This window comes from Apteryx mantelli, chromosome 26, assembly GCF_036417845.1.
Source record: "Apteryx mantelli isolate bAptMan1 chromosome 26, bAptMan1.hap1, whole genome shotgun sequence".
Lineage (NCBI taxonomy): Eukaryota > Metazoa > Chordata > Aves > Apterygiformes > Apterygidae > Apteryx > Apteryx mantelli.
This window is the reverse complement of record NC_090003.1, coordinates 6,616,885-6,639,449: the sequence shown is the minus strand read 5'-3', so window position 1 is coordinate 6,639,449 and position 22,565 is coordinate 6,616,885. Positions and strand designations below refer to the sequence as shown.

Sequence of the window (22,565 nt, the reverse complement as noted above, 5' to 3'; positions counted from 1 at the left end):
TACAGACATTGAACTAAAGCTACAAACCAAATCATTTGGATTGTTTTAGTATTAGCTGTCATCTGGAGATGAAAAGCTATTTTCAGGTGGAATAAAATTTGGAGAAGGAAAAAGATGATCAAACCTGTATTGTTTGTGAATAGACAAATTTGCTATGAAATACTGAACCTCTAGTTCAGTCTTTTCAACTCTTTATTTTCTTGCAGCAAATACAAAAGGCAATAAGCGCTCACGAACGAGAACAGACTCCTACTCAGCTAGTCAGTCAGTAGGTGAGTATAAAAGATGGTGTATTTCATGAATGTTTGCATTTTTTCTAACAGTGTATGAAACTGGTAAAAATATTTTCAGTCCTTTTTCTCCTTAAAAGTATAGAGAGATACAGCTTATTGTTATTTGTTTTTAAGAGTCTGTGTCTAACTGTAAGTAGTGAGTTCAGTACTTCATCTCAAAAAACAGATGCTCCTAACACCCTTTTGGAGCACATACAAACTGGTGTAATCCAAAGAATAATTGATATGTGATAGTTATTTCCTGAGCTAATAAATACTACTAGGCAAAACCTAGCAATCACTCATCTGAATGAGTGTTAAGAGCATTACATTGAATCTTAACTGCTTGCTACTGGACTGAAGAACAGTGACTGTTTCATATGGAGAGTTCAATAAATTGACATATTTACTTGATTGTTATTGTAGGTTAACTGTACATCTTTTTTAAATTCCTTTCGATTACACTTTTACACAAAATGTTCCTAAAGGTCAGATCAGGCCTTTCAGTATGTTAGCAGGGAAAAAAAAAGTTTACTCCCATAGTACAGTTCCATTAGCAATGAAGACATGCAGTATACTTTGTGACAGTTGGATATGCTTTTCAAAGGAGCAGGTTAACAGTTCTGTTAATGCTATCAAAGGAATGTTACTTTACCTGCCTTTGAGTTTAACATTTATGTTGCTGTGTTTTTTTTCAATAGAAATGCTGGACAGTGTGGAACTGGGTGAGACAACCCATAAGAAAACTGGGACCACAGTGCCTGAATCCATCCATTCCTTCAGTAAGTTTCTTTATGAATCATGTTGGTTTCATACTGTTGCAGAAATTGTTTTTGGATCAGAAAACTTCATCGTGATGTAGATGCAATTACCTGAGATCAGTTCCTTGTCAGCATAAATAAGAAATATAGTACCTGTGCTCTCAGCTCCCCAAAAAAAAAAAGTGTGACAGGAAACATACTGGTTTTGGGGACTGTTAGTTCACAGAATGGCACTTGAGAAGGGCAGATGTAATAGCAGGACAAATGTTTTTGTTGTTCAAATGAAGTCTTCATTCTTTTTTTACTTTTGTCTTTTAGTAGGAGACGGTCTAGTGAAGCCAGAAGCTCTGAATAAGAAAGCAATTCAAATTATCAACAGGGTTCGAGATAAACTCACTGGTGAGCATGTTTTTATATTTATATAAAATAAATATAAAATTTGATGAGATGGACCAGCACTAACTTTTTTAGTATTTGAGTTGTGTGTTAATCCTTTAATTTAAAATATTTTGATTAACTGGATGAGGGCGTTTTCCTATGTTTATCTAAAGCCTACTGTACCAGTGCTTGAATTTGGGTACAAATGAGCCTGGTTTATAAAATATGGAGGTGACTGTAATTAAACAGACTTTGTTTTAAATGTCTTAGCTTGTTGACAGAGGTCTAATTTCTCCTTTGGCCAGGCTTTTTAGTTTGCAGTATTCAGATGTGAAATTGTATGCTCTTAAGGGTTTATAAGAAACTTTCCCCCACTTCCTCAAATAATGTACTTGAAGTGATTAGGACCAGGACTCCAGCTACTGGAAAATTATCTGGTTTTGGAGAATACAAATATTTTCTTATCCATTGTTTGAAGAAGAAGATAAAGAAACCATGGCAAGGGAAAAAACATGGAATTCTGGACTCTAACCAGCTTTAGAAATTCTCCATCTTTAAAAATTTTGCATTTTATATACACTATAAGGGAATGGTAGTAAAAGTCCTATTAGTCCTTAACTTGCCACCCCAAAGCAAGTTATGTTGGTTGGTTTGTACCTTCCTCTTATGTTTTTTCTTCCTTTAATCTTAAAGGTCGAGACTTCTCTCATGATGAAACTCTTGATGTACCCACACAAGTAGAATTGCTCATTAAGCAAGCTACTTCGCATGAGAATCTCTGCCAGTGCTACATTGGATGGTGAGTTTGTCATTAAGCTAAACTTACAAAATTCTGGAGTGAATACTCTGAGCAGGGAACAGCTAAGGAAAATGTCACTTCTGGTGTACGCTGTTACATGTATGAGCCTTACCAGATGTTGCATCTGCTCTGGTGGGTTTTGCAGGCTTGTGACAGGGCATTCCACTGCAAGCAAGTAAGTTGGTGTAGGTTGTAGAGGGGATTTTTGAACATTTAAACCACAATCAGCCCAAATGTTTTAAGTATTTACAATAAGGTGTTGTAGGTGTGTGTCTGTCAATGATTTCAGTTACAGTGAAGAAATGCGTATTCTAAAGTAAACATAGAAGTATCTGTCATTTTGAGACTTAGCTAGCTTGGGATGATGTTTAAGGAAATAGATCTTTTTGGTGTTTTTAAACATTAGTTGTGTTAACTGGAAAGAAGCATGGGGGTCACCAGTCAACTTTTCCTATGCTAAATATTTTAAAAGGTGCTTTGGCAGTATGGAATTTCAGTCCTCCTCACCATTGTCTTTGTGAAACTATATGCAAGACAAGCACTACTACAATATCTTTGTTTTCTTTAGGTGTCCTTTCTGGTAACAGAAGATTCCAAAGTATCCACAGCCTTTTATTCCGGAGGCTTTTGCACTCCAAACTTACTCTTCTACAAACACAAACAGAAAGTTGGACTGAAATACAGCCTTTGTCAAATATTTTGAAATGTAAATGAAAAGAGTTATTGTATATTAAAAGTTGGTTTAAGCCAATTTATAGCTGCTGTTGGAAAAACACAAGCTGTCTAAAACACAACACTTGATTTGGGTTTCCAGGACAGTGAAGACTGATTGTACCACAGATGTCTATGGTTCCACTTGGTCTTTGGAGAACTGGTGATCCACTGAAAATAACTATATACGGGTTTTGACTTACTTTGCAATGTAACTAAACTAAGTCATTTGCAGATTAATTATTGCCCTGATCAATCCTGTTGGTGTGGCTGCAGTGAACTCAATGCCCTTGTGCAGGGGACTTGGTTTAGGTTTGAGGATGAGCTGGAAAACTGGGGAGAAAGAGAGGAGAAGGAGAATCTTACCATTCTGTTACCTTGTTTTCAAATCTGATTCTTGCCCCAAAGTTGAAAACTATATATCTGCTCGTTACATTAGCGGAGGAGTCATGTTTCAGGCTAGATCAGAATATCAGAGCAGGTCTAAGAACTGAAGACCTCGAGCCAAGCACAGTATGGTGCCTCTATGTGGACTGATCAGTGGCAACGTGGATGCAGGGTATCACTGAAATACCACTTGGGAGCTTCCCACAGGGTCTGGATTAAAAAGCAGTGTTGGGAAGTAACTAGGGAAAAGTTAATACTCAGCCTAAGAGGCAAAAGTGAGGAGAACTGGTCATAACTTGAAACAGAAAATAATGGTTATTAAACATGAGGGTGAAGATAAAGTTATGATTTATGAACAAAACATATTAAAAGCAAAATGCACAAAATACAACAAAGAGTAGCCATGTTTAGATGCCATGTTGTATTTGAATATTTTTGTGCCAATAAATTACACCAAAATGTTAAAAATGTCGACTGTCGTCTTTATTCCTAAGCACTTCTTAGGAAGAGACAGGGCAGCATTACACTTCGTAGCAGGCGTAAACCTTTAGTCGATGATTGAGGTATCTCTTAAAGTTTCCTGTTGCTATAGCTGTGCTTGTCTCTTTCTGCACCAGTCCAGGTTGTTGCCTCTGTTTCCCTTTTGGTAGCAGCCGGAGGCAGAATTACCAGGAGTGAGCGAGTGAGATGCCCATGCGGTAAGAAAGGAGCTTCCTTGGGGCCCGGGGCTGGGGCTGGGGCGCCGGGGCCGGGGCCGCGCCGCGCTGCCCGGCGGCTCCCACGCGGGGCGGTTCCCACGGGCGGTTCCCACGGGCGGTTCCCACGGGTGGTTCCCACGCGGGGTCCCGCGAGCTGCGCTGGCCGCGCCGCACCGCCAGGGGGCGGTGCGCTCCCTGCCACTGCGCATGCGCCGCCACCCCGCCTACCGCCCTTCGGCCCCGTATTCTCGCGAGAGCGGCGCAGCGTCGCGTGGCTGCGGGAGCAACATGGCGGCCGCCGTCGGCGGGGGGAGCGGCAGCGCGGCGACGGGGAGCCCCGCAGCGGAGGAGAGGCGCGATGAGGCGGCGGGGCGGCCCGCGGAGCCGGCGGGGGGCAGCGCGGCGGCGGGGCTGCCCGGCTTCGGCGACGCCGACGCCTTCGTCAAGGTGCGCGGCGGAGGGGGGGAAGGGGAGCGGGGCGGGCGCCGCGCACTACCGCTCCCGGCGTGCCCTGCGCGCGGCACGGCGAGGGAGCGGCGGCGGCGGCGGCCATCCCGGCAGGCCGGGGGCGCCGCGGGGCCTGCTGGGAGTTGTAGTTCTTGTGGGGCTCCTGCTTCGGGCACGGCCCCCGGCCCCAGGAAACCCCCTCCGCAGTTTTCAGTAGGTCACGTAGACTAAACGAATATAAACCTACTTCTTTCAAAAAGCCTGATGATGTTATATGTTAGAATTATATGTTTATATGTTTTGTTTAACTTATATACTATATATAATACTCTATAGTCTATATACACTCTCTGTATATGTAATAACATGTATATAACGTGTATTTACAATTTATATGATATTTTTTATCTAATCTATATGTGTTTAAATGTATATAGAGTTATATGTATGTTATATGTTAGAATTAACTATGCAGTTCAGACAGTGTTTTATTAAACACTCTCCTGGGTAAAGGAAGAAGCAGTCTGGAAAAACACTAATGATATGCTGTCTCTTGCCCAGTACGCGCTTGGCACGGTGGTGGCTGCGACTAAGGCGTCTAATGGGCTTCCTCAGCCTGGCGACGAGTATGACTTCTACCGGAGCTTCCCTGGATTTCGGGCGTACTGCGAAACGCAAGGAGACAGGCTCCTTCACTGGTAAGGGCGCACTGGCATCTCTGTGCTGTTGCTAATAGCTTCCAGTCCAAAACAGGGACTAGCTCTCTTTGCTGGAAACTCCAGAGTAACTATAGATAAGCAGATATTTTGTTCCATGTACCTAACTTTTAGCCATTTTTCTAGCAATTTACAGTAACAAGTTTTAAAAGGATACTTCATAATCACTTGGATAAAAAACTGTGGAGCAGGGGCCAATATAAAATTTATTGGCCATCTGTTGAGAAAGTCATGAGATTTCTAAGAAATTAATAGTGCAGTTAGCATTATACAGGTGCTTATTATGTTCGTTGCTCACACAGTGTTACCTGTAGGTATTGCATTTGGTTTATTTTCAAAATTCCGAAATGTAGAAAGCTGAAGATAGTTGGATGGTTTAGTGTTCACCGTGCCTGCCTTTAGATCGCTAATCACTGTGCTCTCCTCTTGGAAGCATGAGCAAGGTGATGCAATACCATGGCTGCCGCAGCCACATCAAAGATCGCAAAAAAGTGACAGAGCTGGAAGATAAATTTGATATGCTGGTTGACTCGAATGATGTCATTCTTGAAAGAGTGGTAAGTAAATTATTCCTGCATGCTGTTCTTATAAACTATTCAGCTGCCACAATTTTTGTTCATTACAAGAATTTCGGTGACAGTACATTACAGTTATGTTTAATGTTTTTTCAGTGTTCCCTTTATATTTAAAAATGTTTTCATGTGCTAGACCAGTGTATCATTTTGTGTTCACAGCAGCTGAGCAGATGGGTATGGCCCAAAGGGGAGGAAGGTAATTTATGACCTGCGAGGAAACTAAATGCAGTTTGGAACAAAAATCTTATAACCTAATAACAGCTCTCTAAAGTTATAGAGCTGCTTCTCTGAAGAAGCTCTTCCTAACCCCTAATGTTCATATACTGTCCTCACGTTTGGCTGTTTCGCGTTGCACAGATTTGAGAGGAAATGGCCGTGGAGGCATCTGTGTGTTTTTCTTTATTCAGTCTGACTCAAACGACCGAGTACAGATTTAACAGATGTTTGTTTTTCACCAATTCCTTTTCTGGAATTTAGGGTATTTTATTGGATGAAGCAGCAGGAGTGAACAAAAACCAGCAGCCTGTCCTCCCCGCTGGGTTGCAGCTCCCACAGACAATCATTTCCAGCTGGAACCGCAAGGTGAGGCCTCTGTGCTCAGTTTGCTGTGTTATCTTGAACATTTTTCCCAGCATTGACACTACAGTGTTTCCAGTGGAGTTTTGTACTGAAGTGTTCCCTCTGATTTTGTAGCTATGCGAATTCCCTCTTTTTTTCCTCTTTATTCAAACGTAACCCTCTTTTTTTTTTTCTCTTTATTCAAACTTAATTCTGGATTCAGTGTGCCTTCATGCACACGTTTCATTTCAGTTTCATGCACACAACAGCCATCCTCTTACTCTTTCATATGAATTGACGATCTTGGTTTAGAGAACTGTTCTCAAGTACCAGATTTTTGCTGCAAAAGAATGGCTCGCTTTTAAGTTTGGGGTATAATTTTATTCCTCTGAACATTGGGTCAGTCTGAGTAAAAGAGACTCTGAACAGCCATGAAGTGATGTGAGTTTTACTTGTGTGTTTTGTTTTGTTTTTTAACAGGGGGGAGAATCCCACAAGAGAACAAAGTCTGAAACCTTCCGATTGCTTCATGCCAAGAATATCTCTCGACCACAGCTTAAGTTTCGGGAAAAGATCGACAATTCCAACACACCCTTTGTACCTAAACTTTTTATTAAGCCAAATGCTCTGAAACCTTTGCCTGAAGGTAAGAGATTTAATTTTTGCTGGGTAAATTACTGAGAATATTTAGTATAAATCTGTTCTCACAATTCAGAAGAGAAATCACTGGATGTAAGAACAAATAGCAGAAGAAGACATTGACTATTTAGGTGTAGTAAGTTGTGTGACTCTATTAGTTTAAGTACATGTGGTGTAAGGGTCAGTCAGCCTACAGTATCTTCTTGATGATGTACAGAAAATAATCTGTTCCAAACAGATATTCTGCTACTCTTCTCTGCCACCATCAGACATCCCTGACGAGAGTCCCTCTGACAGCAGAAGTAGTGCTGACTAGTCTATAAGTCTGGCTAGCTTTAAAGATGGGCTGTAATCTTTCTAATGAGCGTGTGTGCATGGGGGCAGGCATATGGTTGGACCTAGCTTGGCTTTGGCTACTTTATCAAAGCTGCCAGCGAAACGTCCCTGTCTTGGCAACTTGTCATTCTGCCGCTGATGATTCATTTTTAGTCCACACTGATGCAGTGGTAGATACCTGAGAAAGATAGAAAGATTCTTCTGAAACCAGAGCAATTTCCTTCCAAGCTCTTGTGCAGAATCACCTTGCATCTTGATTAACAACATACTGATAATACTTAGAACCAAGCTGTCACATGAGACAGAAATCTTGCTGACAGCAAAAGGTCTGCAGGTCTGAATTGTTAAGATTTTTTGATACTTAATGATTGTAATAGGATCCTGTGGTGGGTGGAGGGGAGAGAATAGCGGGCTGAGAACTTGTTGTGTGTGGGACCCAGTCCAGTTGTTCCATATTGGTCATTCAGCCCTTACAAAAAGCGGACGGGAACGAAAGGAGCGCCCTGAAGACTTGGATGTACCAGCTGCTTTGGCAGACTTCATCCACCAGCAGAGGACACAGCAAACTGAACAGGACATGTAAGAAATTAAACTGACAGCAAGGTGCTTGGAGTGCCATTGGTGAACATGCACTTGTATGGTCCCTTTGTGCCCATGGTGTTCATGCGTAGCAGCTCTGCATGTGTTTGTGTCTGCACACTGTGTTATGTGTGACTTGCTTTAGGCATCTGTAGTTATTTTAAACCTACGCTTAACGAGAGACAGAATTTCTAGTCAGTATGGAAACTGCCGTATCTCTCAAAGGCTCTGGCTTTTCATGAAGTTAACTGAAATTTAGCGTGTGCCTGTTTTCCTAATTTCTGCAGGTTTGCTCACCCTTACCAGTATGAACTGGAGCATTTTTCTCCACCAGATGGAGTTCTCAAGAAACCAGAACTCCAGGTTGGTGTCCACATTAATTTAATAGCAGATGCAGTAAGTTTACAGCAGGACCTGCCTGACAGATTTCAGAGTTGGGGTGTGTGTTGGGGGGGTGGGGGATTGACAAAGGGCACGAGTTTGGGGAAGGCGGTACTGATAATAATAATAATAATAATAATAATTTGCTTTGCCAGATGTACAGGCCCATCAAGGAAACACCCTGCCATTTTATCAGCACACTGGATGAGCTGGTAGAGCTAAATGAAAAGCTTATGAACTGTAAAGAATTTGCCCTGGACTTAGAGGTAATCAATTTACCTTCTCTGTTTACAAGTTACATGTGTATTGTTAGCACCTAGGAGGCTATTATATTTTTGTAGTCTTTTCTCATTCTCCATCTTTTTATAACATACTTTATTACATGGATTTAAATCATGACCCTGACCTGCCAAATGTTACCTAGAAGGTTGAATCAAACTGTGGGCAGTATTATAAGTTTTCCTATCATATGAATTACTACACACTTCACACTAAATTTGTTCTTCTTTTAAATTCCTCCCATGATGCTTTCTGTCATATTAGTGACTGCCCAAGAAAACTTGCTCATCTGATTATCTTGCTTCAAGAAGCTTTCTATTACTTTTTCTTCCTTCATTTGGGGTGTTCTTTGTTTTATAAAATTACTTCTGTAATGCATCCTGGATAACATCTCTCTTCCGTCTTTTTCAGCACCATTCCTACAGGAGCTTCCTGGGCTTGACATGTCTCATGCAGATTTCCACCCGAACAGAAGACTTCATTATTGATACACTGGAGCTACGCAGTGACATGAACATTCTCAATGAGACCTTCACAGACCCTGCAATTGTAAAGGTCAGCTGACAAATTAACCATAATTCCAATTTTTTTTAGCGTAAGCTTTATTGTAGTCTAAAGCATACTCGTATGCTCCGTTTTGGTCTCTTGGCCCTGTTTTCGTTACAATTCGTTCATGTGCCTGTTTCATTAATGTGTGTGGGGAGATACTTCCCAAGTGCAATCATTTAGTAGTTCTATATATAACAGTGAGGAATAGAGAGGAAAGAAATGTTTCTAGAAACATGAATATGAAGCTGTAGCGCTGCAGGCCTGGAGTTAGAAACGTTCTTCACGTCATTGGTGTTCTCTGATGCGTTTGATTATGTTGCTTTGCAAGGTCCTTCACGGTGCTGATTCAGATGTGGAATGGCTGCAAAAAGACTTTGGTCTGTACTTGGTGAACATGTTTGATACTCACCAAGCTGCTCGTCTCCTCAACCTTGGCAAGCACTCTTTGGACTATTTGCTAAAGCTGTATTGCAATGTGGATGCTGACAAGCAGTACCAGCTGGCTGACTGGCGGATACGGTAAAAACTGACTCCTTAAATGGCCTGGAGCCAAGTGGTAGCATTTAGCCTTGTTTGTATTGTTAGAGCAAGAGTATCTTTCTGGTTGCAAGCCCCATAGTTACAGGTTAGTCTCAAAGTGAATGAGCACAGCATTTACTTGTCTCTGCTTTTATTATTATTACACTTCCCCACGTTTCTTTAGGAACTGACTTTTCTTGGGAAGAGCAGGGAGGGTAAATCAGTGCAAAGCTTCTAGCAGCTCACTTAACCAGCAAGAACAGTATTTAATCACTGTAGTATTATGGAGAAAGTCAGTATTTGGCTATGGTAGGGTCCCCACAAAAACATTCAGTTGCCTACACTAGATAGAGTAGTATGCTGATAGAAGAATGAGCTTGGATTTGGTTTGGACACTGCAGCCCACAGAAATGTCAGATGTAGTTTACGTAAGCTCTGCAGAGGGAGAAGAGTTGTGACAATAGCTTTGGAGGCACTTCCACCGTCTGATTACTAGCTACACAGCAATCCTGTTGTCTCACATGCGAACAAAATGTCACCTGAATGGAGGGTATCACTGCTGTTGCCAAACAAAATCCTTCTGGAAGGAAACAGAAGAATTTCTAGGTTAGTTCTTAGTGGGGTTTAGATGCTGTTTGCTCTAATGTGCCCTGCAAAAGGAAAATGCTGGTTTGGCAAGGCAACTGAAACGTATCGGTGTAATTGTGGCTCTTGTTCTAGCCCTTTGCCGGAAGAAATGATTCAGTATGCCCGCGATGACACTCACTACTTGCTCTACATCTACGATAAAGTGAGAGAGGCGCTGTGGGAGAGAGGGAACGAACAGCCCACTCAACTGCAGATCGTGTGGCAACGCAGCAGGGACATCTGCCTGAAGGTAAAGCTTCATCTGCTTGGATTATCTGGATCAGAATGTGGGCTCGCTAGGACAGAAAGTCCTTTGACTGTTTCGTGTCTGTTGTGTAAATACACTTTTTCTATTTGTGTGTCTGAAAACAGTTTTACAAACTCATTTGTGTGCAGTCACTTCTTTCACCAACTGAAATCCTTGGGTTCAGATGCCCTCTTGCTGTTTTTTGAATGCTGGTGCTCCTTGGCCTGTTGATGCTTTCAGGTATGCATTTCCACAGATGGATGTTACATTTCCAGTTCTGCTGGACATTCAAAGCCTCACTGGAGTTGCATCATGAGACAAATATATTGTGCCCTGTGAAAAATAATGTGGGTGCTGTCTAATGCAGTAAAGCTGGAGGATACTGTACATCTCAGGCTGCTCCTGAAATTGCTTGTGGGTTTTTTTTCCTCTCCAAATGGACAAGATGCATATTTTTCAGGGGAAGGTCCTACCAACAGTTTAGGGTAAAACTCCAAGCCATGTTACCCTAGAGTTTATTCGTTGCCCTTATGTCCGTGTGAGATGCTGTCTGGTTCAATGAAGCAAGGCAACCCAGAAAGCACAACACTGATACTGATCACCAGCCTTTCTTTTTTTCTGCCCAGAAATACATCAAGCCCCTCTTTTCAGATGAGTCCTATCTTGAGCTCTACAGAAGGCAGAAAAAACACCTCAACACACAGCAGCTAGCAGCATTTAGGTTGCTGTTTGCGTGGAGGGACAAGATGGCACGTCAAGAGGATGAGAGTACAGGGTAGGCAAGCATTTGTTACCGACACTGGCTTAATACTTAAAGGAGCCTGCTGGACTGTGTTTCTGCCCTGAGGAGGAACCACTCTGTACCCTGTAATAATTACTGTTCTACCTCAGGCTGCTTTTTGCGGTTCAGAGAAGAAATCCTGTATGTTAGCAGCAAATTCTTACAGATTTCTAGGTCAGCTCTGCTTAATTTCTTCTTAACTGATTTCATCACTTCAGAACTTGTAACTGGGGCAAAGTAATATGCTTTAAAGGTATTTTTAAAAGTTTTTAACATGCTGTTACATTCACACCGCCTCTTTGTGTTGTAGATACGTGCTACCAAATCACATGCTACTGAAGATAGCAGAGGAGTTGCCCAAGTAAGTTTGTTCACCCTTGAGTAGTCTCATATGATTTTAATATGCAACAAAGAGTTTCCTAGTATATAATCACTTCTGCATTTGGCCAATTCCTTACAGCTGTCAGTAGAGCTTTTCCCTAGAGTTCTTCAGTTTGCAACAGAAATAAATTGCAGTACTCCTTCAGAAGCCTCCCAACTTCTTCTGGGATGCATATCTCTGTGATTTTATTCCACTGATAAAAAACATTCCTATCCATTGCCCTGTGTCACACATACCCCCTGAGATTCCTACAGTACTACAAAGCCAGAGTGGGCTGATTTCCCCCCAAAACGTTTATTTATTTGTTCAGTTCTTAAAGGGAGTTGAGTAGGAGCAGATTTCTTTCAGCAACCCAATTTGTACATTTTCCCAAACACTTCACACTCACCACCTAACATCTATACCTGAGAACAGTAAAAATGTACCTTTAAATGCAAGTCCACTGCTGGGCTGTGCTTCTGCAGATGAGTAGCAAACAAGAAATGAAATGAAAGCAGGACAGACAGACCACAGAAAAGATGAGTGAGAGGACAGCTGACTTAATGGTTTCTCCTTATCTGCAGAAACCTGGTATAGAGGAATTTTTCATCACAGATAATAAACAGTGACAGATTAATCTGTCTTGCCTTATTTTGTCACAGTCAGGCCTGTGGTTATATCTGGTTGTACATCCTTTGAATGCAAATGCTTAACATACCATCCATAAATATAGCACACTGAATTTTTCTCATCTCTTTTTAGAGAACCCCAGGGCATCATTGCTTGCTGTAATCCAGTCCCACCACTAGTTCGCCAGCAGATTAATGAATTGCATCTTCTCATTCAGCAGGCCCGAGAGATGCCTCTTCTCAAGGTAGGAGTGGCTCTTAGCACATGAGAGACTCATCACTTGCTTTCCGTAAGCCAGGTCCCGGAGCCAAATGGTGACCTGTGACGATGCTGAAGTTTGCAGTGTTCTATAGGGGAACAGAAAGATATGTAGCAACTTTTTCTTGCCTGCTTTTTGATGCCTACTGGCTTACATGCAGTGTAGTTCCCTGGAGAACTAAAGCAGTAAAAGAGCAGACTGTACTTGCCCAGGGTGCAGTTGTCTGTACAGAGGCATGTCCTTACATTGTATATCATGTGTGAGGAACAACTGGACCCTGTGGAATTTGTTGGCCGTATGAGTGGATTCATAAACCTTTTTCAGCTATAGTGAAGCAAAAAAACCCATCCCATTAAGAAATTCATTAGATGAACTGTCATCAGCGTGTTTATATAGTCCTCCTCCTTTGGTGAAACAAAACCATTTCTGAGCATGAACTTGTTTTTACGATGTGAACCGTTTAAATACATCCATATGCAGACAATGCAATGGAAGAGGAAAGAATGTAATTGTATTGCACTGCTAGCTTATGGAAAATGTTGATAAAGAAGGCTACCTGAAAGAACTAGGGCAGGTGCTTCAAAGATTTTCTTTAACTGACTTGTTTTCCTCTCCCATTCTAGTCCGAGATTGGTTTGGCAGTCAAGAGGAGAGCACCTCTCTCCACTTCTGAGGTACTGCATACCTAATGTTTTTTTTACCTAATGTGTTAAGCCTTAAACTCGGAAACAATTGCAGAAAAATCCTAACTTCTGTAAATTGTTTGCTCTCTTCCGTTTTACAGGTCTCTCCCCTTTGGCTTAATGTTCTGTGCTAGAAGCCTGGTAACATTACCAGCTGTAAACTGGTGTTTTACAAGCCACCAAGATAATAGCACTTGAGGCTTCATCAGCAAACACTCTAGCTGCTAGACAGTTTCATGTGTGTTAGTCTGTATTGATCTATAAGAAGGGAAGTTTCAGATGAGTTTCTATGGCTGTCTCATTTATTTTCCCTGTGCTTATGAAGTAAAGCATCTCCATTAGCCAGCAGATGTTTGCACGGATATAGTTTTGATGCCAGATGCAGTCTGCTCTGGCAGTTGAGCTATATAAGAATATTTAGTCTCTGAATTTTATTCTTTCACTTAAATTTTCATTAATGCATTCCTGCAGTATGTAAAAATACCTACACATTCATGGGATAGTGTACTAATGGCATTTGTAATTTGGTTTTCTCTGCAGAGGCTGGAGAACACCTTTTTTGGACCTCATGACAGTTCCCGGATTCCTACGGATGATTTTCAAAACAACTCTGCCTTAGGTAATTTGGACTTAACTTCAAAACTGTGGTAGTAATGACATAATGTGGCTTTGACATGTGGAAATAAGCTGTGCTGATGAAACTAACAGTAAAATCTCATTACACAAGAGCAGTACAGTGTACAAATATTTAATAAAAAATTAATCTCATTTTCCTTTTCATGCAGAACCTGCACCAGTTTTGCAACGTGGTTGTCTCTTTTCAGACAGTGAGGGGACAATGCACATTCAAGGTGTTCAGCCAGAGTCAACATGCCTTGTTGCTACTGCCACTGTCAGCATATTCAGTGTAAGCAACATGTCTGTATTAGAAAATATAATCTTATAAAACAGTGTAATAGTGCTTCATAGAAGTAGTAAGGTGGGAACATGCACGGAAGATGTACTGGCTTTCTGTCAAGCATACGGCATAACCAAGAGGACTAGGTTAGGAGGCCAGCAAGTTAATCAACCCTCTCTACAGGGTCACTGCCTTCACTGGGGTTTCAGATAAGGTGAGAAGTAACATGCAAATAATGAGTAGTCAAAACCAAAACAGATTAATGTTTCTTCCCTGTTTTTTTTTTTTTTTTTTTTTTTTTTTTTTTTTTAGGAGTGTGATGAGGATGAAGAGAATGAGAAGGCTTTAACCACTGCACAGCAGAAAGCTCAGCGCATAATGGAGTCCTTTGAAAATCCATTTAGAATGGTAAAAGCTCTCAATACCTGTTTATAGTGGCACTGGCAAACCACCTAGTGCAGAGGATGCTCTGAGCTCTTTTTCCAGGCATGTCCGAATGATCTTGATATAGCATCAGCTACTGCTCTCTTACTGGAGTCAAGAGATTATCCTCCTTGTAAAGCACATGCGTGTGGGCTTGTTTCCAAAATGTCTTGAACAACCTCTTAGATATCTGTGTTTCTATGTAGTAAACGGACTTCTCTTACTGATTTTTTTTTTTTTTAATCAAGTCTGATTTTTAATTCACATCACATTTTCATCTCTGCTTTATGGCTAAAATTAGTGAGCTCATTTTACTCTTCTAAGAAATCAGAAGAACAGGAGAATATTACAGATTTGGAGTGGAAGACTGTTAGGAAGTAATATCAAAACAACTGCTTTTCTGGTGTTTTTTTTTCATTTAACATTTCTGTTGGCCTTAGGCTGGGTAATTTTTTCTTTTTCTAAAAGGTGATCTTCCTGTAGAATATTTTTTAAGTATGGGCTTTTTGATTTGGCACATTTTAAGTAGCGTTTTAGCTGTGAGCTGATAAGCACTAATGTGACGTGCTGTGTTTAAAGCAAAAATTTTTTCTCTCTCTCTCTCCCTCTCTCTCCAGTACTTACCTTCAGAACAGAATCCTGCCTATGTCTCACAATCTGCAAAGTTTGACCCATCATCAAAAATTTATGAAGTAAGACTCATGCTAAGTTTCCTGCCAAGTACTATGAAAGAAACAAACAAGTAGATTGTTTTCCTTTGGGATCCTCTGGAACATAAGGGATTTTTTTTTTCCCCCCCCATGGATTCTTATTTCTCCTTGGAAAAAAAAGATAAATTTTGAGAAACCTGACATGTTTCTGAATCTGTAGTTCATTGTTTTTACAGCATTCATGTCCTCCTAAGATCCAGGGAGAGGAGACATTCCATTGTATATTCTCTGTATGTCAAAGCTACAAACTACAACTGAAGTCTGTATCTGCCTTGGTTCTTACTGGGCTTGTTGTGGCTCAGAATTTTTAAAGCACGTGGTTTTGTTTTACCTGGTGCAGCAGATCTTAATCTCTTTTACAATCCAGTTTGATCTTTTGTACTCTTAATGAAGGCTAGCATGTGGTAGCGAGTTTATAAATTCTCTTTTGTCACAAAACTTCAAAGAAAGTGATCCCAGGTAATTTTTTTCATTGCAGATCAGCAATCGATGGAAGTTGATGAGTCAGGCACAAGTACAGAAGGAGTCCAAGGATGAGACCAAAAAGAAAGCAGCCCAGCAGTCAGGTAGAGCCAATCTTCCCCTCCTCACTGCATTTAGTTTTGTTTTGAGTTGTGGCCTTTTTAAAGCCCTTGAACCTTCTCTCCTTTCAACATACACACGCTTGCAGTATCTTCATGGTAGTCTCTTTATCTAAGACTCACACTAAGCAAAATCCTTTTTGGAGGCAGTTGAATTCTTTTCTAGCTCATTTCTGTGACTAGCATTTGAATGATAGGTGCAAAGTATTTATCTTTCATGTCAGAACTTCCATGGCAGCCTTAGGTGCTCCTCTGCAGAAAGGAAGAGAGCAGGACTGCAGCTGTAAGTGTGTGCGACAGTCCTTGCAGCTCAGAGTGCTAATATTGGCCTTACTGCAGCGCACAGTTGTGTTCTGACCAGATGGTCCCCCTGGGGCTGGCAGACCAGCACGGTCCTTTTTATATTTCCAGCTGACTGACATCTACTGCTGTTGAAGCTAAGGGATTAATAAAGGAGCAGAACCAGCTACCCTGTAGGCTGATGCTGCGTATTCTGACACACACCTCTGCCAGTGCGGCTCAGTGCCTTGTTCAACAGTCGCATGTTGCTTGTAAGACCAGTCAGCTTAATTTCAAGTATTCCAGACTGTCTCTTTCCAACTCCCTCACCAAGGTAGAAATGATTAATGAACTCTGAGGGCTAGAGCTCAAGTGTTGGGATGTTTCATATAAATCTGCAAGGCCCCAAGAAATTATTGTGTTGGTTAGCTTGCTTTTCTCAATCCAGATAGGTTGTTTCCCAGTCGTAAGATCACCCTAGATGATGAATTTCTTGATGGATGAGATTCTGTTTGACAGAGATTGTGCTGTGTTCAGTCTGAGACTTGCTACAACCTCATTTGCCTACTTTTTTTAAGCTTGTGACTACTGTGCTCTGGCTTTTTACAGTAATGCTTGCTTGTTTCCCTAGCTGCTCGTGACCAGGCACAGAAGGTGTATAAAGAGGCAACAGAAAACATTGTGTCTGTTCGTCAGCAAGCTGCGGTATGTCATTGAATTCCCTGCTTCCTGCCAGCCTTTGCCTCTTTTGACCTCTTTAACACAGTTCACAATGAAACCCTGAGCCCCAGTAGCACTGACATACTGCCCAAGAGGAAGGCAGCTGATTTCAGGTGACCTGAATGACGGATCTGTTCATAGGAATCTTTCAGTGGTTCTGGCCCTACAAGCCCCTAGTGATTGTAATGTTCAAATCTGCTGTGCAAATCTTCACATCCCTCCATATCTTTGGAAGGGAATGTTTTCCCCTGCTTTGTTTCCTTCTTCCTCGCTTTCCTAGGTTCCCCCCAAATCTGCCTGTGGGTCTACAGCAGATCTCAACCTCTAGTATCTTGTGAAATGTCAGCTTTGCTTTTTTTATCTGGAAAGTCACTGCTATGAGAAGAAGGCAATGTAGGCCCAAAGAAAACAGATCTTTTTCTCTGCTCTAGTGTTGCTACAGGCAATAGCTGTCACCAGGGCCCAGGTTAGCCAGGCAATTCATTTGCATGCTGGTGTTCGTGCCTGCACAGAGATGTTTCGTTCCCCTCTCCTGAACTTGTCCTATTTCCATTCTGCGGGTTGCTTTCACAGCAGGAACAAGCTAATAAGAAGAGGGAGAGAATCATAAGTGAAACAGGAACAGAGTTGCCAAAACAAGAGAAGAAACGGCCAAAAGCCTCCCAGCAACCAGAGGAGCTGGAAGCACCAAAGCAGTTCACCCCCTTTGATTACAGCAAGTCCAACTTCAAAGTGTTTGCAGGTAAGATCTGGATCTCCTGCTAGAGTGCTGCAGGCTGTGGAAAATACTGCTGGGCTGCCCTGAGAAGGCTGTGCGTGAATGTAGATGCCAGTGCAGTACAAACTGTTATAATGCATTTACCCTACTGGGGGAGAGATGAAAAGAATTAACCTGGTGAATGGGCAGTTTATCTTCTCTTTTCTGAGTTAGAAACAAAATCCTGAAAGAGCCTGGAGGGGGTTACTTTGTAGATATATTGTCTGGCTCTTCGCTCTGCAGAAGAGAGTCATTTATTTACCTGGACACAAGGAGTTAGGAAGCAAAGGAGATTTGACTCCTGTGTAATAAGCATATATTCAAAAGGTTTTTCTGCCCTTCAGAGGCTGTTCTTGTTTTCAGCATGGGAGACTACAGTGAAACCTCCCTGATCATCAGAGGAGCGCCACTGAACGTACTGTTCTTTCTGGGGATTTTCACTGACAGCTTCTCTCTTCTCGCCCTTAGGAAGCAGCAAATCAAAGCAGTCGCCCCAATTTGACCCTGCCAAGCAGGCCTACACAGGCAAGGTAAGGATGCATCATGAAACAAGAAACAGAAATGTAGATGATAGCATGCACCCAGCTGGGGACTCGCTGGGGAAGACAGAGGACTTTCTGGATCTGGAGAGTGTTCCCTACCAGCCATTTGGTACTGAGGTGCAACTTCCAATCACAAGCTTGTACCTTGCATTACAGCCTCTTCCCATTTGGGACGAGCTTTCTCGGGTGCCCATGGACTCTGCATTTCCCACCTGTTTACTCATAGTTTGCACCTATACCCCCATACATAATGGGCGCATCACTTATACCACAACACAACAGCCCAGATTCCCCAAACCAAACTCAAAGCTCCTTTTGGAGTCTCAAAATCACTCAGCTACTCCAAGCCACAGCAGGTCCAGATGTTTCCCACATTCACCACCAATTACTGTCACGATCAAAACTGTCTTGACGTGGGGAATTTTTACTTAATTTATTGCTAATTAACACAAACTTCTAATCACTGATTTGGTATTGAGAAAAAAAGAAAATATAAACAGTCAATCAAACATGTAGGGAAACACCTTTCCACCCTCTTCCCCAGGCTCAACTTAAGCCAATAACCTATCTTCCCGCTTCCTAGTCTTGTCCCTTGTTTTTGCCACAGGTTACATACAGTCCATCCCAGTTCCTTCAGTGAGGTGATGGGTGGTCAGGAGGTTGGGCTGGTTTCTGCCTGCCACTCCTCTCTGCTTCCTGCTGCTCATCCGGCTTGGGCTACCCAGGGGCCACAATCCCTCAGGGTTATCCCTGTCCGGCATGGGTTGCCAATGAGCCGCAGTGTGTCAGAAGCACACCCCTTGGGCACTGAGCGCCTCCCTCCTCAAGTGCATCTCCAATTGAACTGTCCTCGGACGTCTCCCGCCCCGCACGTCTTCTCCAGCATCTCCCCACGTGTCTCAGCTGTCTCCTCATGTGTCTCCTCTCCTCACGGCTACCACTCTTTCTTAACTCTGTCTGAGCCAGGGCACCACACGCTCCTCTGCCAGGCTGATGTTTCTGGCGTGCAGTGGGATGTTGCACCTCCTTCAGAGCTGGCTGGAAGTGGCTTTCACCGGCGCAGGGCAGTCTGCAGCTTCCCCCCACCACAGGTCATCCTAACCCCACCATGTACACCCTGCACAGCACTCAGGCGTGAGCTATTTGGGCGCTCCTGCGTGGTGCAACTGGGCGTTCAGGCATGAGCTAATGGGTGCTCGTGCATGAACTGATCGGGTGTGCAGGCATAAATTAAGTTCTCGTGCTGGTTTCTTGCATTACCGCCTCTTTCTTGTGCATGCTGCCTTCCTGCTTATTTAACTGAAGGGCAAACGGTACCAGGGAACCTCAGAGATGAACTAAAAGTGGTATTTTAGAAGCTGAACAAATTTATGCCTGATACTGTGGGAAATGCAGCTTCTTGTGCAATCCCTTCACCATGTCAGTGGAAACTTGTTTCAGAAGAGAAGAGCAACCTAACGGTGAATTTGGGAGAGCAGGGTTTTAAACCTGTACTGATCCCTCTGTCTGAATGGGTAAGATTTGTTGTCAGTGGAAAATCATGGCTCATATATTGTAAGTTAGCCCAGTAGGACAAAATTTCTCATTCAGGTGCGTTCAATGCAAGGGCATATGAAGAACATAAAGCTCAAACCTAAAGCTCACTGTGTAAATGAGCAGTGCTCCTTGAAGTAGGAGGGATATGACAGGACACGTATCACATGGAATATTCCGTATTTGGCAGCGACCTCACTGATGTGTTTTTTTTCTTTCATGCAGAAATTTGCTGGAGCTAACAAACTTCAACAGTCGGCTGGAAACCGAAGCATGTCCTACCTGGCGGGGAAAGCTGATAGGTGTGTTGTCAGCCTCCTGGCAACGCCGTGGTGGAGGGTTTTCACTCAGGGCCCCTGGAGCCATGGGCAGAGCACAGCAATTGTCCTTTACTGCTGTGGGAGCTTAAGCGCGCATGTAGCGTGAAGAGGTTGTGTAACGCTTCGTAGCTAGACGTCAGCTTACAGGAACAAAAGAAAGAAAAAAAAGCTTATTCAGGATTAATATAATTAAAGACAATTCAGGGCGTAAAGCTTGAAGTCCTGAGATAAAAGTTTGAGTTCATAGATGTGGGAGTCGCTTTCTTTGGCCACAAAGATAGGTAAAGGGGGGGAGAATATGGGCTAGCTTGGGAGGAAGATGGTTTTGGCCAACATGAACATTTGTGTTCTGAATATAATTGTAGCTTCCTGGGCTTAATTCTTGTGAATTATTTAGTCATAAAAGAGCAACATTGCGTTGGTGGGAGGGAGGTTCTGCATTGTGACTCTCTTTTAATAGAATCATTGTGGCCTATCGTAGGTTTTTAATCTCAAGAGTGAATTTAGAGTGAGAGTTAAAGTCTTTCTGCAACTGTCTTTTGCAGGGGCTCCAGGCACCACTGGCCAAAGAGATAGTCCATGTTATGAGACCTGTGGGAGTTGCTGCTGAACAAAACAGTCAGAACTATTGTCACCATGGGAAGGCAAATATCAGTCATTGCGCAGTTTTTGTACAGAAATCTTTTTAAACCCATTAAAATGCTTCTTTTCCAGAAGGAAAAACATCTTAATTGGTTTGGCTTTTATGTTCCCAGTGCTTTTCCTAATTGAACTCACAATGTTGCATTTTTTTTTTTTTTTTTCTAATTTTGAAAGTTTACCCTGTGTCCTCAAATCCAGTTAGGTTAAACTTCTTACTGCCTGGAGCTGCATGAAGTTCAGAACCAGCGTGTCAGCGGCGTATGGAGAAACCTCTTGGCATCTCTAAAGCCAGTACAACAATAATTGAGAGATTCTGTAGATGCGACTCAAACCACAGCGCTCCAGAGGAGGAAATACAGCCAAGCTATGTCTTTTATGCTAGACCTTGTTTACAAATTGAACCACACAGCTCATCTTTTACAAGACAAGGTAATACAGAAAATGAGTTTTCAAGGCAGTATTTGTGTATTTTTAAGGAAAGATTTTATTTTAAGAAAAAAAAAAAAAAGGAGTTCAGGTACTTTTTGAATTGGAGACCAGTAGTTACTGTTTTACCATAATGATACAGAGTGAAAGCAATATGATTAGGTAGAAGGTAAAAATACAGTACAGTGCTGAGCTGGGGAAAGCGCTGCAACCCAATCTCAGTACAGCTGTTACTGACACTTTGTGGTTTTAAATATCCAGCATGAGCGATCCTGAAGTCTTTGTAGACAGAGTACCAGCCCAAAATGTGATTCAAGGATCTCACCACCTACTCTAGATGCTGACAACCGAAGGCTGGTAATGCTCCTGCAGAAGAGGTAGCCAATGTTACCTTTGTACAGCTGGGAGTACCAAAGGTGAGAGCTGCTGTGACTTTGCTGAAGCCATGTTAAATCAGTGGCAGAGCTGTGTCCTGGATTCCCGGTCGCTGTTTGGACCACTCGATGTTGTTTCCTTTCCCAAGGCCTCGTCTTTGCTCTGTGGTTTGTGTTTCTGCCTAAAGCTTTTCCATTTCGTGCTCATCTGTTTTGACGATGAGAGAATTGACTTTTCTGACTGCCAGCCCAGGTGCAAGGGCTAAGTGGGTAGTGGCAAAAACTTCCTTCTGCCTTCCCAACCTGAGGACTTTGCTTTACAAAGACTGTGAGATTTTTCAATCTTTTCCCATATTTCAAGGGAGTAGGCAGTGGAAGGAGCAGAGAAGGGTTTTTTCCTCCTTAGGTATCTTAGTATGGACACAGCCAATCAAGCAGCATCTTAATGGCAGAACTTCTGCTTGTGAAGCCTGTCTGCATGGCTGAATATTGGAGAATGTGTTTGAAAAGAGGCAGTTAAATAGCAATTTTCTTTAGAAGTATTTGCTGGGGTTGCCAATTCCCCTTCTTTTCAGCTTTAACACCTCTGCTATTTCTGTAGTTTCTTTAACTCCTCTACTTACAAGTCAATGCAACATTTTCAGGGATGGTCTTAATTTCAGTCTCTTTAATTGATCTTTTTATGAGTTGAGGCTTGCTACCATCGGTTTTAAAAATGTCCTTAAAGAAGGTCAGTAGCAAATCCATGCTTGTTTTATTCACCTGATTACAGCTATGATTCAGATGAAGTTATAATGCTAGAATCCCATAATGTAAGATGATTTTTCTATCACATGGGAGTTGTCCAAGAAGACCTTTGCCTAATAATCTGGCTGGAGAATGACTCTTGGTATAACCTTGGTGCGTTTCTTCCAAAGCCTGCTCTTCACAGCATGTGGCATGTGTTTTGTAATGTTTCTGAATGCACGCCAGGTCACAGTAACATTAGAAAGGAATTTGCTTTCATAACATCTAACCCTTAAAAACTCCAAGTGCGACTTTCTTTCGAGTGTGTAGCGCTTTGGGTCTCTCTCCTTTTGGGGTGCCTTCTGCTGTTCCCATCAGTGCGCTCCATAGCGGCTGCTGAGGTTTTTGGAAGAGTCAAGGTGTGTTGACGCGGTAGTCAAAACTGTTAGTTGTTTGGTACCC

General features: G+C 42.3%; 2 protein-coding genes across 5 annotated transcripts in view; both read left to right on the top strand.

Moving 5' to 3' along the window:
- The window catches only part of MTOR (mechanistic target of rapamycin kinase), a 69,279-nt gene extending 65,509 nt beyond the window's left edge, over positions 1 to 3,770 (top strand). For all 4 annotated transcript variants that reach the window (XM_067311218.1, XM_067311217.1, XM_067311216.1 and 1 more), the window contains 5 exons: positions 207 to 272; positions 974 to 1,054; positions 1,352 to 1,432; positions 2,105 to 2,210; positions 2,779 to 3,770. In XM_067311218.1, coding sequence (XP_067167319.1) covers positions 207 to 272; positions 974 to 1,054; positions 1,352 to 1,432; positions 2,105 to 2,210; positions 2,779 to 2,794 — 350 coding nt within the window. In that variant the 3' untranslated portion in view covers positions 2,795 to 3,770. The remainder of the gene's footprint in view (positions 1 to 206; positions 273 to 973; positions 1,055 to 1,351; positions 1,433 to 2,104; positions 2,211 to 2,778) is intronic.
- Positions 3,771 to 4,294: 524 nt separating this feature from the next.
- On the top strand, positions 4,295 to 20,660 carry EXOSC10 (exosome component 10). The gene is made up of 25 exons (XM_067310937.1): positions 4,295 to 4,453; positions 5,015 to 5,151; positions 5,603 to 5,726; positions 6,222 to 6,326; positions 6,783 to 6,948; positions 7,745 to 7,856; positions 8,144 to 8,219; positions 8,393 to 8,503; positions 8,928 to 9,071; positions 9,394 to 9,584; positions 10,305 to 10,461; positions 11,085 to 11,233; positions 11,550 to 11,600; positions 12,363 to 12,474; positions 13,113 to 13,163; positions 13,713 to 13,791; positions 13,958 to 14,079; positions 14,383 to 14,478; positions 15,111 to 15,185; positions 15,682 to 15,769; positions 16,695 to 16,768; positions 17,357 to 17,525; positions 18,009 to 18,070; positions 19,841 to 19,917; positions 20,481 to 20,660. Exons 1-25 carry the CDS (start codon positions 4,295 to 4,297, stop codon positions 20,509 to 20,511), a joined length of 2,718 nt encoding a protein of 905 aa, XP_067167038.1. The 3' UTR covers positions 20,512 to 20,660.
- The last annotated feature ends 1,905 nt before the right edge of the window (positions 20,661 to 22,565 follow it).